This window comes from Lampetra planeri, chromosome 48 (assembly GCF_965212315.1).
Source record: "Lampetra planeri chromosome 48, kcLamPlan1.2.h2, whole genome shotgun sequence".
NCBI classification, from domain to species: domain Eukaryota; kingdom Metazoa; phylum Chordata; class Hyperoartia; order Petromyzontiformes; family Petromyzontidae; genus Lampetra; species Lampetra planeri.
Window position 1 is genome coordinate 6274778 of NC_136154.1, and position 12485 is coordinate 6287262.

General features: G+C 53.7%; 1 protein-coding gene across 1 annotated transcript in view; it reads right to left on the reverse strand.

Annotated features, from left to right (window-relative positions):
• Nucleotides 1–3747: 3747 nt before the first annotated feature.
• LOC144733608 (anoctamin-4-like) overlaps nucleotides 3748–12485 on the reverse strand; it is a 53796-nt gene continuing 45058 nt past the window's right edge. The window contains exons 25-28 of the mRNA XM_078615626.1: nucleotides 8822–8941; nucleotides 8345–8450; nucleotides 5859–5985; nucleotides 3748–5442 (exon numbers count right to left, since the gene is read on the reverse strand). Coding sequence (XP_078471752.1) covers nucleotides 5381–5442; nucleotides 5859–5985; nucleotides 8345–8450; nucleotides 8822–8941 — 415 coding nt within the window. The 3' untranslated portion in view covers nucleotides 3748–5380. The remainder of the gene's footprint in view (nucleotides 5443–5858; nucleotides 5986–8344; nucleotides 8451–8821; nucleotides 8942–12485) is intronic.

Sequence of the window (12485 nt, forward strand, 5' to 3'; positions counted from 1 at the left end):
GGAATTCACTTTTGTTGAAAAAGAAAGCTGTAAAAATTTGGCCAATATTGGCCAAAAACGGCATAGGTTAGTATGCCGATTTGCTTCTTTTTTACATTACATGTTCATGGTGAAATATCCTACTTTTAATGCAATATATAGCATACTAATGCTTAACAAAAGGGAGGAATTCGCTCTTTCTTGGAAAATGTAGCTCTGAAAATTTGGATGATTTTGGCATAAAACTGCATAGGTGCCCTAATCCTAACGACCCTAACCCTAACTCTCAGCCATAACCCTAATCCCCTAACCTAAACCCTAGCCCCTAACCCTAAACTTAACCCCTAACCCTAACCTAAACCGCTAACCATAACTCTAACCCGCACCCTAACCCTAACCTGAACCCCTAACCCTAACCCTAAACCTAATTCCTAACCCTAATCCAAAACCCTAATTGATATGCCTTTAAACGCGTCTCGGCGAGATGAGTTGAATTGTATATGGCGCGACCCTGTCGAGTAGAGTCGAAGGACATCCACCACTTGCTTGTTGTGTGACTTGTGGAACCGGGGCGGCATTTTGCATTGAAGTCTATGATGGGTGTGATTTTTGCCGATTTGAAGCGCACTGTTTGGGAATGCAGTGCGTTTCACTATTTCAGCACCGATGTTCACCAAATATGCAACGGTGTAAACGTATGGGACAGCTTGGGATGTCAATGCAGTAGTTTGTTACTTGAAAATCCGTGAAGAAATAAAGAATTGAAGTGCAAATCGGCCAGATAGTTTCGTTTTTATTTCCGGCGCTTGACGTGTTACGTGTGCCCTCTGGTGTACACGTGCAGTACCACAAGCATTCAATTCGTGGTGACGTCTGCTATGTGGTGGACATGTGCAGTGTAGGCCAACACAGTTCGCCAGCAGTTGCCGCTGTCAGGCGTCACCCCGCGCGTTCCCCGCAGTTGTGAGTCGCTGCTGCTGCTGCGGCGTCCTGGCGTTAGTCCCAAGCGGGTTGGCGGCGATGAAGCCGTGAAGACGCCGCACAGCGCCACTGCTGCTGTCACCGCGCCAGGCACTGCAGTTGTACCATATGACCACACGGTGGAGCTACAGCACCTAGTTGGTTAAGGTATTTCAGCGAGTGTCCATGTTGGTTAAGTTATTAAGCGAGTGTCCATATTGGTGAAGTTATTTTAGCGAGTGTCCATGATGGTTGGGTTATTTAGCGAGTGTCCATGATGGTTAGGTTATTAAGCGAGTGTCCATGTTGGTTAGGTTATTTAGCGAGTGTCCATGATGGTTAGGTTATTAAGCGAGTGTCCATGATGGTTGGGTTATTTAGCGAGTGTCCATGATGGTTAGGTTATTAAGCGAGTGTCCATGTTGGTTAGGTTATTTAGCGAGTGTCCATGATGGTTAGGTTATTAAGCGAGTGTCCATGATGGTTGGGTTATTTAGCGAGTGTCCATGATGGTTGGGTTATTTAGCGAGTGTCCATGATGGTTAGGTTATTTAGCGAGTGTCCATGATGGTTGGGTTATTAAGCGAGTGTCCATGTTGGTTAGGTTATTTAGCGAGTGTCCATGATGGTTAGGTTATTTAGCGAGTGTCCATGATGGTTAGGTTATTAAGCGAGTGTCCATGTTGGTTAGGTTATTTAGCGAGTGTCCATGATGGTTAGGTTATTAAGCGAGTGTCCATGATGGTTGGGTTATTTAGCGAGTGTCCATGATGGTTAGGTTATTTAGCGAGTGTCCATGATGGTTAGGTTATTAAGCGAGTGTCCATGTTGGTTAGGTTATTTAGCGAGTGTCCATGATGGTTAGGTTATTAAGCGAGTGTCCATGATGGTTGGGTTATTTAGCGAGTGTCCATGATGGTTGGGTTATTTAGCGAGTGTCCATGATGGTTGGGTTATTTAGCGAGTGTCCATGATGGTTAGGTTATTTAGCGAGTGTCCATGATGGTTAGGTTATTTAGCGAGTGTCCATGATGGTTAGGTTATTTAGCGAGTGTCCATGGATGGTTAGGTTATTTAGCGAGTGCCCCCCCCCCCCCCCCCGTTGGTAGCGCCGAGGGCAGAGGTCGCAATCGTGTACCCGATACCCGTACCCGACCCGATACCAGGCTATCCGGCCGGGTACGGGTACCCGTTTGCGACCCTGGTGCGGCCGGGTACGGGTAAGGAATCAAACCCCGTTTGCGACCTTTGGCCGAGGGGCTTATCTGTCTGGGATCCTGAGCCCCCAGCAGTCCCTCCTGCAGATGGGCCCCGTCTACCACTGCCGGTAAGTGCGGCCCATCTACGGCACTACACCTACATCATTGCTTTATTGACCTGGTCAAGGCGTATGATACCATCAGGAGACCTAGGCTCTGGCTTGTTCTTAGTGCTTTTAGAGTCCCTGAATCACTGCTCACAATCAATAAGGACCTTCAGGATGGTGAGCAGGCCTGGGTAAAACTACGTGGCTGGGAGTCAGAGCCATTCCCTGTTCACCTTATGTGACTTATTTAACATTCATTTCGACCACGTAGTTCGTGAAGCCTTCGATGGCTGTACCGGAGGAATTTCCATCTGGTACAGACACAATGGGAGGCTGATCGATGCCTGGGTGCGGTCAAGGGATGGCACCCTATTGGCCAATGATCTGGTAATTGCTGCTCACACAGAGGAGGAGTTGGAGGCGCTGCTGCTAAACCTGGAGCGTGCCACTAAGAGGTGGGGCCTTACCATAAGCCCCACCAAAACTAAGCACCTGCATGGTATTTTGTACCATCGGAAATTCCACCCCCACAACTCCCAATTGGTGATGGGGCAGTTGTGGAGAGAGTGGAGAGTTTCCCATACCTGGGCAGTGTGCTCATGACCGGCTCCAGTATGACAGCAGAGGTCTCACTCCGAACCAGTCGAGTGGAATTATCCTTTAATCGGTTGCGTAACACTGTGTGGAAGCTACCTGATGTGTCGCTCCACATGAAGCTTCAGGTCGTCTCGGTCACAGTCATTCCCTCCCTTTCTCTACGCTTGCAAAACGTGGACCCCCGAATATAACATCTTTGCTAGTTAGAAACATTTAGGCTGGCCTGCCTACGATCCATCCTGGGTTTAACCAGGCTGGATTGTGTGAGGAGCTCACAAATCCTTGAAAGATCTGGACAAAGTCCCATCAGTGAGCTCCTCTGGCACGGCACGGGCTAGAGAAGAGATAGAATGTGGTACAGGAGGATGTTGAGCTGAGTGGACTTGCCGATAACTGGTACCAGCAGTGTCTAGATCGGCCTCTGTGGAGGAGTCTCATGAAGGATACTCCTGGGGAGTTGGAGGCAGTCGCCCTCCAACAACAACGGAGGGCGGAGGAGCAACGTTCACAACGAGCGGAGCGCCGGGTGGCTAAAGCACAGCAAGTTGGTACAGTAGAGGGCACAGGTGGTGCATCAGCCAGTCATCTCAGTCATTCGACCCGTGGCACCTGGGTCTGCCCTGTGACCTCCTGCCAGCGGGCGTTCGACACTTCACGTGGCCTCAACGTACACATGGCCTGGCACAAGCGTTGTGGTGACGTCACCGCCACTTAGTGGTGAATGGCGGTAGTTGTTGGTGTGTGGGTGTATGAATGGGTGTGTGAATGGATGTTTGTGGGTGAGTGGATGCGAGCGAGCGGGTGGGTGAGTGGATGTGACTGGGTGTGTGAGAGTTGGCGGTGAGTTGGGAAGGTTGAGGCTTCGTCTCAGGCAGTGGACAGACCAGGACAGCACGAGTTTGTGATCAGTTTTAAAGGGGTTACAGATTTATTCCAGAACGCGGGGCAACTGCCCAACGCACGTGACCCCACGTTGGCCTTATCAATAATCTCCGAGCTTCCAACTCGGCTCACTTGGACTTATCCTCGGAGCAGCTGCTTCTGGCTTGTCATCGAACGTAGATGGTCACCGCATCGCGCTGTTTCAGATACGCTTCTGCGGCCGTCTGGACCGCTCTTCCTTCTGATATTAGGAAGACACTGGGAGCTATTCACTTTTAAATCATCTAGATTGAAAACTAGTTTCTTTATAAAATGAGGTTTGTGTTTAGTTTGTTGTCCTAGCAGTGTTGACTACGTACGGTGTGAAAAAAGTTCAATATACGTACACACTTACATACACAAAGAAGTTCAACATGCGTACATACGTACACACACATTCTCTCGAAAGCACTGGCACTGAGACCCTGGGTTCAAGCCCTGGATCTGGGTGTCTCTGTCTTTGGGTTCATAATGGCTGTGTCACTTGAACCACTGCCCACGAAACATCGAGTTCAAGCCCGATTCTGGGTCTCTCCGTTTCTGACAGGGTTCACAATGGCCGTGTGTGTAACCATGGCTAGCCTCACCGAGTCGCATGGCTTTATTTTCAGGAGGGTCCTGTCCACTGTTGTTGTTCCCAGCAGTAGGGTTGGGGGGCAGGTGGGGGGGGGGGGTTCTCAGCATTGGCACGTAAGTGGCTATGAGATGTCATCTCCCTCGCCTGGTCTACAGGAGGTCGTGAGTTCGATCCCAACCCTGACGCCTGCTGCTGCCTATTTGGAGTTTGCGTCTCTCTTTTTCCCCGTGGCTGCGTGGATTTTCTCCGAGTGCTCCGGTCTTTCCCTCCACATTTAGAAACAGGCGGTGCGAGTATTTGGCTGCTGCTATAAATCCCCCCGTGATGATGAGATCAGCAACTTGGTTGGCTGCGATCATTTGTAACATGCAGGAGGATGCTTCTGAGAAAGAGCTGCCTGGCTCAGTGGGCCTCACCGGCTACAATACAAACGTTTGGTTGTGGGATTTGGCTGAATAACAGTTCCACAGCGGGTGCAGGTTAAGCTTTGCAGAACAGAATTTTAGACCAACCGAGTTCATCTCGCGAGGCCGACAACGGCCGGATCGGAGAGACGGTCACAACTGCAAGGCTCCTGTCGATGGGACTTTGTTGACGGTATCAAAATGGTGACAAAAAACCGACTACCATATTCAAACACCAAAGAGAGACACACCCACTGTTATTTCAGGGCATCGAATCTGCATGAACCCACACGCGCTCGTGGCAAACAAACGTGCTCCGCTAGTGACGTCAGCATCGTCTTTGCCATGGAGACATCCTTCGTCGTGGCCTCGTCTCACCACGACTTGTGTCGGTGTTCTCATCGAATCAAATCCCTTTCCTCCGCACCTCCAATTAGTGCAAGTAACTACGTACACGCCGTCAAAGAGCTCCACCGCGCGTACAACAACGTAGATTCAAATGTTCCGGACGCCGACGCTCGGAAGTGCTAACCGGTTTCGACCACAAGGCTCGAACCGGTTTCTTGGACGGGGTTAACGGTTGGACGACCCGGGGAGTGACCGGCCAAGACCGAGTCGGCTGGGACTCGGCACTCCTCACACCGAGGTCTCGACGTCCGGCGGAGGGGGCTGCTCGGAGCGTCGGCGACTCTCCTGGTCTGGGAAGGGAAACGTGGAGAGAGCGAGAGGGAGAGAGGGAGAGAGAGAGCGAGAGAGAGAGCGAGAGAGAGAGGGAGGGAGAGAGAGAGGGAGGGAGAGAGGGAGGGAGGGAGAACGAGAGAGAGAGGGAGGGAGAGAGAGAGAGAGAGCGAGAGAGAGAGAGCGAGAGAGAGAGAGAGAGAGCGCGAGAGAGAGAGGGAGGGAGAGAGAGGTCAACGACACGGCCAGCCTCCCCCCTGACCCCGAGACCTGCACGGCCCGAGGTCTCGACACGCCGCGTCTCCGCGTCTTATTGTCTCGCCCAGCACAATCCGTGTACACCCCCCCCTCCCGTGCCCCCCACCCTGTAACCCCCCCTCCCGTGCCCCCCACCCTGTAACCCCCCCCCCCCTCCCCGTGCCCCCCCCCCACTCACCCTGCACCAGCCCGGCGAGCTTCTTCTTGTACTTGAGCCTCTTCTTGCGCAGGATGCGCGTCTTGACATTGAGCGGAATGTCCGGGATCAGCCACGCCACACACACCTTGATCGCCACCACCAGGTGCTGGGACAGAGACACACACACAGATATATACACACACAGAGATACACACACAGAGAGATATACACACACACAGAGATACACACAGAGAGATACACACAGATATACACACACACAGAGATACACACACAGAGAGATACACACACACCTTGATCGCCACCACCAGGTGCTGGCACAGAGACACACACACAGAGATATATACACACACAGAGATACACACACAGAGAGATATACACACACACAGAGATACACACAGAGAGATACACACACAGATACACACACACAGAGATACACACACACAGAGATACACACACACCTTGATCGCCACCACCAGGTGCTGGCACAGAGACACACACACAGAGATACACACACAGATATATACACACACACCTTGATCGCCACCACCAGGTGCTGGGACAGAGACACACGCAGAGATATATACACAGATGTAGGGGTGTTACGGGAGGGCGAACAAACACACCAGGGGTGGTGATGCCCGCACGCGGAAGGATGCTTACATCCACGTCCGCACCGTTTAGCCTGGGGGGCTGTAACGGCGCTGTGATCCCCCACGGGCCCACCCCTCGGGGGGGAGTTGCTATATAAGGCGGTGAGCCGGTGGGCTCGGGGTTCAGTGTTCAGCTTAAACCAGTGAAGAGCGAAGACCGGCTAGATAGCCCCTGGGACTCCCCTGGATTTCCGTCCTTCTAAGGAGCGACCAGGGCAAGCCAGTGGCGTGGCCCCGAGAGCCCAGAGCCGATGCTCTTGTAAGAGCCGGTCTGGTGACTCAGGGTGCCGTGATCCCAGCTTGGCCAGAGCTGGGTCAGCTAGCCTCCCCTGGCTCTCGAGTGGAGGACCTGGGAGCAGGCTAGCCGGGATAGAGATAGTGGGGTCTCCCTGTTAGACGGATGAAGGGGCCGTTACCCCTTTGAGTGTTGTATACATTGGCCTGTGCTGAGTGAAACGTTATAATAAATAAGTGTGTCTCCGACTACGTCGTCCACGTCTCATTGAACCTACTACACAGATATACACACACACACAGATACACACAGAGATACACACACACAGAGATACACACACACCTTGATTGCCACCACCAGGTGCTGGGACATATACACACGCAGATATACACACACACATAGATATACACACAACAACAACAACCGCCATTCGCCACTAAGTGGCGGTGACGTCACCACGACGCTTGTGCCAGGCCATGTGCACCCTGAGGCCACGTGAAGTGTCGAACGCCCGCTGGCAGGAGGTCACGGGGCAGACCCATGTGCCACGGGTCGACTGACCGAGATGACCGAGATGACTGGCTGATGCACCACCTGTGCCCCCTACTGTGCCAACTTGCTGTGCTTTAGCCACCCGGCGCTCCGCTCGTTGTTGTGAGCGTCGCTCCTCCGCCCTCCGTTGTTGTTGGAGGGCGACTGCCTCCAACTGCCCAGTAGCGTCCTTCACGAGCCTCCTCCACTGAGGCCGATCTTGACACCGCTGGTACCAGTCATCGGCAAGTCCACTCAGCTCCACGTCCTCCTGTACCACATCGCTCCATCTCTTCTCTAGCCCGTGCCGCGCCCGTTTAGCCCCCTCGATCCGGCCGAACAAAAGCTGTTTAGGCATGCGGTGGCTGGGCATGCGGGCTACATGACCCAGCCAATGCAGCCTTGCCTGCCGGAGGAGCTCACTGATGGGACTTTGCCCAGATCTTTCAAGGACTTGTGAGCTCCTCACACAATCCAGCCTGGTTAAACCCAGGATGGATCGTAGGCAGGCCAGCCTAAATGTTTCCAACCGGCGAAGATGCTCCACTAGGGGGGTCCACGTTTCGCAAGCGTAGAGAAGGGAGGGAATGACCGTGGCCGAGAAGACCTGAAGCTTCGTGCGGAGCGACAGACCAGGTAGTTTCCACACAGCGTTATACACACACACACAGATATACACACACACACATACACACACACACAGAGATCCACACACACACAGAGATATACACACACAGAGATACACACACACACATATACACACACACAGAGATACACACACACAGAGATACACACACAGTGAGATACACACACACACCTTGATTGCCACCACCAGGTGCTGGGACAGACACACGCAGAGATATACACACACACAGAGATACACACACACAGAGATATACACACACACACAGATACACACACACAGAGATACACACACAGAGATACACACATACACACACAGAGATACACACACAGAGATACACACACACATACACACACACAGAGAGATACACACACACAGAGAGAAACACACACACCGATATACACCCACTAGTTATTCTCCCCCCCTCTCTTCGCCCCCCCCGCACCTCGAACAAGAAGACGAAGGCGAAGCGCGCCGCGAGGATGAACCAGAACTGGGGCGTGAACTCGTACTGCTGCTCCGAGAAGGACGGGTGGCGGTAGTCCCTGTACCTGCACCGCGACAACAACAAACAACAACAACAAACAACAACAACAACCAAGAACAACATAGAGACATCACAAGCCACAGAAACAACAACCATCAACAACGTGAGGGAGGGTGAGTGGTGGGTGAGTGAGTGGTGGGGGTGTGTGAGTGGGGTGGGTGAGTGGGGGGGAGTGAGTGGGGGGGAGTGAGTGGGGGGGTGAGTAGTAGGGTGGGTGAGTAGTAGGGGGGGGTGAGTAGTAGGGGGGGTGAGTGGGGGGTGAGTGGTGGGTGAGTGGTGGGTGAGTGAGTGGGGGGTGAGTGGTGAGTGAGTGGGGGGTGAGTGGTGGGTGAGTGAGTGGTGGGTGAGTGAGTGGGGGGTGAGTAGGAGCGTGACCTGCAGTAGGAGTCGTTGTTGTTGTCGGGGTCTCCGGCGCGCTGCGCTGGCTGCGTGAAGTTCTCCAAGTGGCGCACGTGGAACACGGACAGACTGCTGTTCACATAGCCCTGTAGACACCTACACACAGTACACACAGTACACACACACAGTACACACACCATACACACAGTACACACACACCATACACACAGTACAACGTGGAACACGGACAGACTGCTGTTCACATAGCCCTGTAGACACCTACACACAGTACACACAGTACACACACACAGTACACACACCATACACACAGTACACACACACCATACACACAGTACAACGTGGAACACGGACAGACTGCTGTTCACATAGCCCTGTAGACACCTACACACAGTACACACACACACTGTACGCACACTGTACGCACACACTGCACACACTCACAACACACAGTGGTACACAGAGAGACTGCTGTTCGCATAGCCCTGCAGGTATCTACAGTACACACAACAACAACCGCCATTTGCCACGATGTTGCGGTGATGCCACGTGAAGTGTCGAACGCCCAATGGCAGGAGGTCACGGGGAAGATCCAGCAGGTGCCATGCATCTGTAATGCGGGCGTAAAGGGCTTGGCGGATGTGACGTCATGTGGGGAGGAGTCAGGGTCACGTGAGAGGGAGATGGGATAGCGGTGAGACAGGAAGAGATCGGGGCAGTCGGGCGAGGGAAGAGTGGAGACCGCGTTGGGTGGTCGCCGTGCCCTCAGCCTGGTGGCTGAGGGGCTCGGTGACAGCGCCAGCCAGCGGGATGGGTGAGAGTTGGTTGGAGACTGGACGAGGGTGAGGCCAGGGAGGGCGAAAGCTGGGAGCAGCGACAGCAGCCAGAGAGGCTGCCTGTGGGAGACAGCAGCAAGGCTGCTAGGGGCTACAGCAGCCGGGGGCTGCAGAGCAAGAGGGCTACGGGAGCGACAGCAGCCGGAGGGGCTGCGTGTGGGAGACAGCAGCGAGGCTGCTAGGGGCTACAGCAGCCGGGGGCTGCAGAGCAAGGGGGCTACGGGAGCGACAGCAGCCGGAGGGGCTGCGTGTGGGGAAACAGCAGCAAGGCTGCTAAGGAGCTACGGGAGCGACGGAGACCAACAGCGGGGCTGTTGGCGGTGACGGGAGCGACAGCGAAGTCGGCACCGTGTGGAAGGAGCCAGATAAAGGACAGCCGTGTGGGAAACAGAAACGAACCCGAATAAAGGACACCAGACCAGATACTGTGGTCGAGTCCATTTATTACACATCAACTGACTGAGATGAGTGGCCAATGCACCACCTGTGCCCCCTACTGTATCAACTTGCTGTGCTTTAGTCACCCGGCGCTCCGCTCGTTGTTGTGAGCGTCGCTCCTCCGCCCTCCGTTGTTACTTTAACTGCCCAGTAGCATCCTTCACGAGCCTCCTCCACAGAGGCCGATCTTGACACCGCTGGTATCAGTCATCGGCAAGCCCACTCAGCTCCACGTCCTCCTGTACCACATCACTCCATCTCTTCTCTAGCCCGTGCTGTGCCAGTTTAGCCCCCTCGATCCGGCCGAACAAAAGCTGTTTAGGAAAGCGGTGGCTGGGCATGCGGGCTACATGACCCAGTCAACGCAGCCTTGCCTGCCGGAGGAGCTCAGCAATGGGACCTTGTCCAGATTTTTCAAGGATTTGTGAGCTCCTCACACAATCCAGCCTGCAGGTTAAACCCAGGATGGATCCGTAGGCAGGCCAGCCAAAATGCTTCTAACCGGCGAAGATGCTCCATTAGGGGGGTCCACGTTTTGGAAACGTAGAGATCGGAGGACATGACCATGGCCGAGAAGACCTGAAGCTTCGTGCGGAGCGACAGACCAGGTAGCTTCCACACAGCGTCACGCAACCGATGAAAAGAAAATGCCGCTCGACTGATTCGGAGTGAGACCTCTGCTGATAAACTGGAGCCTGTCATGAGCACACTGCCCAGGTACGGAAAACGCTCCACTCTCTCCACAACTGCCCTATCACCGATTGGGCATTGTGGGGGTGGAGTATCTGATGGTACAAAATACCCAGGCAGGTGCTTAGTTTTTGGTGGTGAACCTGGAGTGGCACGCTGCAGGTTCAGCAGCAGCGCCTCCAACTCCTCCTCTGAGCGAGCATCTGGTTCTGGATCGAGAGAGTGAGTGAGTCTTTTTCACTCTTCGGAATCTCTTTGCCAAGACAAAAACCACAGAGCAACATGTTCTGGAGCTGCTCTTTGCAGATGACTGCGCACTTCTTGCGCACACGGACGAGGCCCTACAAGCTCGTCGTCAACTGTTGATCTGCGGCGGCCAATGCTTTTGGCCTGACCATCAGCCTCAAGAAAACAGAGGTGTTACACGAGCCCCCACCTCGTGGAGTGTAGACCCCACCACCGTCAATCACTATCGACAACACCCATATCAATGCAGTGGAGCAGTTCACATGCCTGGGCAGTGTAATATCCAACGACGCATCCATCACCACGGACATTGAGACAATGGACTTTCCGAGGCAAACTGCTCCTTTGGAAGGCTCCACGAGCGCATCTGGCAGAGCCACTCACTTCGCCTCACCGCAAAGATACAGGGCAGTTGTTTCTGTTGTAGTCACCGCAAATATACAAGTTGTTGTTTCTGGTGAGCTGTGTTGTAGTCACCGCAAAGATACAGGGCAGTAGTAGTCACCACCTGTTTATACGGCTCAGAATCCTGGGCCCTGTACAAGAAACAGCTTCAGCTGCTGGAGCGTTTCCACCAGCGCTGCGCATGTTCTATCATGAGCATGAGATGGCAGGGCGATGTCACAGACAACAGAGTCCTGGAGAGAGCGCAGACACCCAGCATTGAATCCGTCCTGCTGCTTCGTCAGCTCCGCTGGGCTGGCAACGTCTCGCGCACGGAGGACACCAGGATGCCCAACGCGGTCCTCTACGGTGAGCTGTGTCATGGGAAGCGAGACACGAGAGGACCTCGCAGACGCTTCAAGGAGCAGCTCGAACAGCAACTGACCCCTGGGGGTATCAACAGCCGAAGCTGGGAGCTCGGGGCTGCGGACAAACACCGCTGGCACTCCAGAGCCAACGAAGCAGCTAAAATGGCAGACCGAACGGGGCGCAAAGCTTCAACAGAAAAATGGAACCGCAGAACGACTGCCACCAGGGACACGTCCCCCAATCGGACCCTGACTGGTCAGGAGTTCAAATGCACCACCTGCCGCAGAATCTGCAAGTCAAAGATCAGGCTGGACAGCCACCATCGCGCGCCTGCCAATTGCATGGACCTCATTCCTCCCTGGTCTACGCAAGCGAAGAACCAGCCGACGACAATGACGACAAGTGAGTGTCAAGGTGTGTGTGTGAGTGAGAGTGTGTAGGTGTGTGTGAGTGTGAGAGTGTGTGAGTGTGAGTGTGTAGGTGTATGTGTGAGTGAGAGTGTGTGAGTGTGAGTGTGTAGATGTGTGTGTGTGAGTGAGTGTGTGTGTAAGTGTGTGAGTGAGTGTGTGTGTGAGTGAGTGTGTGTGTGAGTGAGTGTGTAGGTGTGTAGGAGTGTTAGTGTGTGTGTAGGTGCGTGTGTGTGTGTGAGAGTGTGTAGGTGTGTGAGTGAGAGTGTGTGTGTGTGAGTGAGTGTGTAGGTGTGTAGGAGTGTGAGTGAG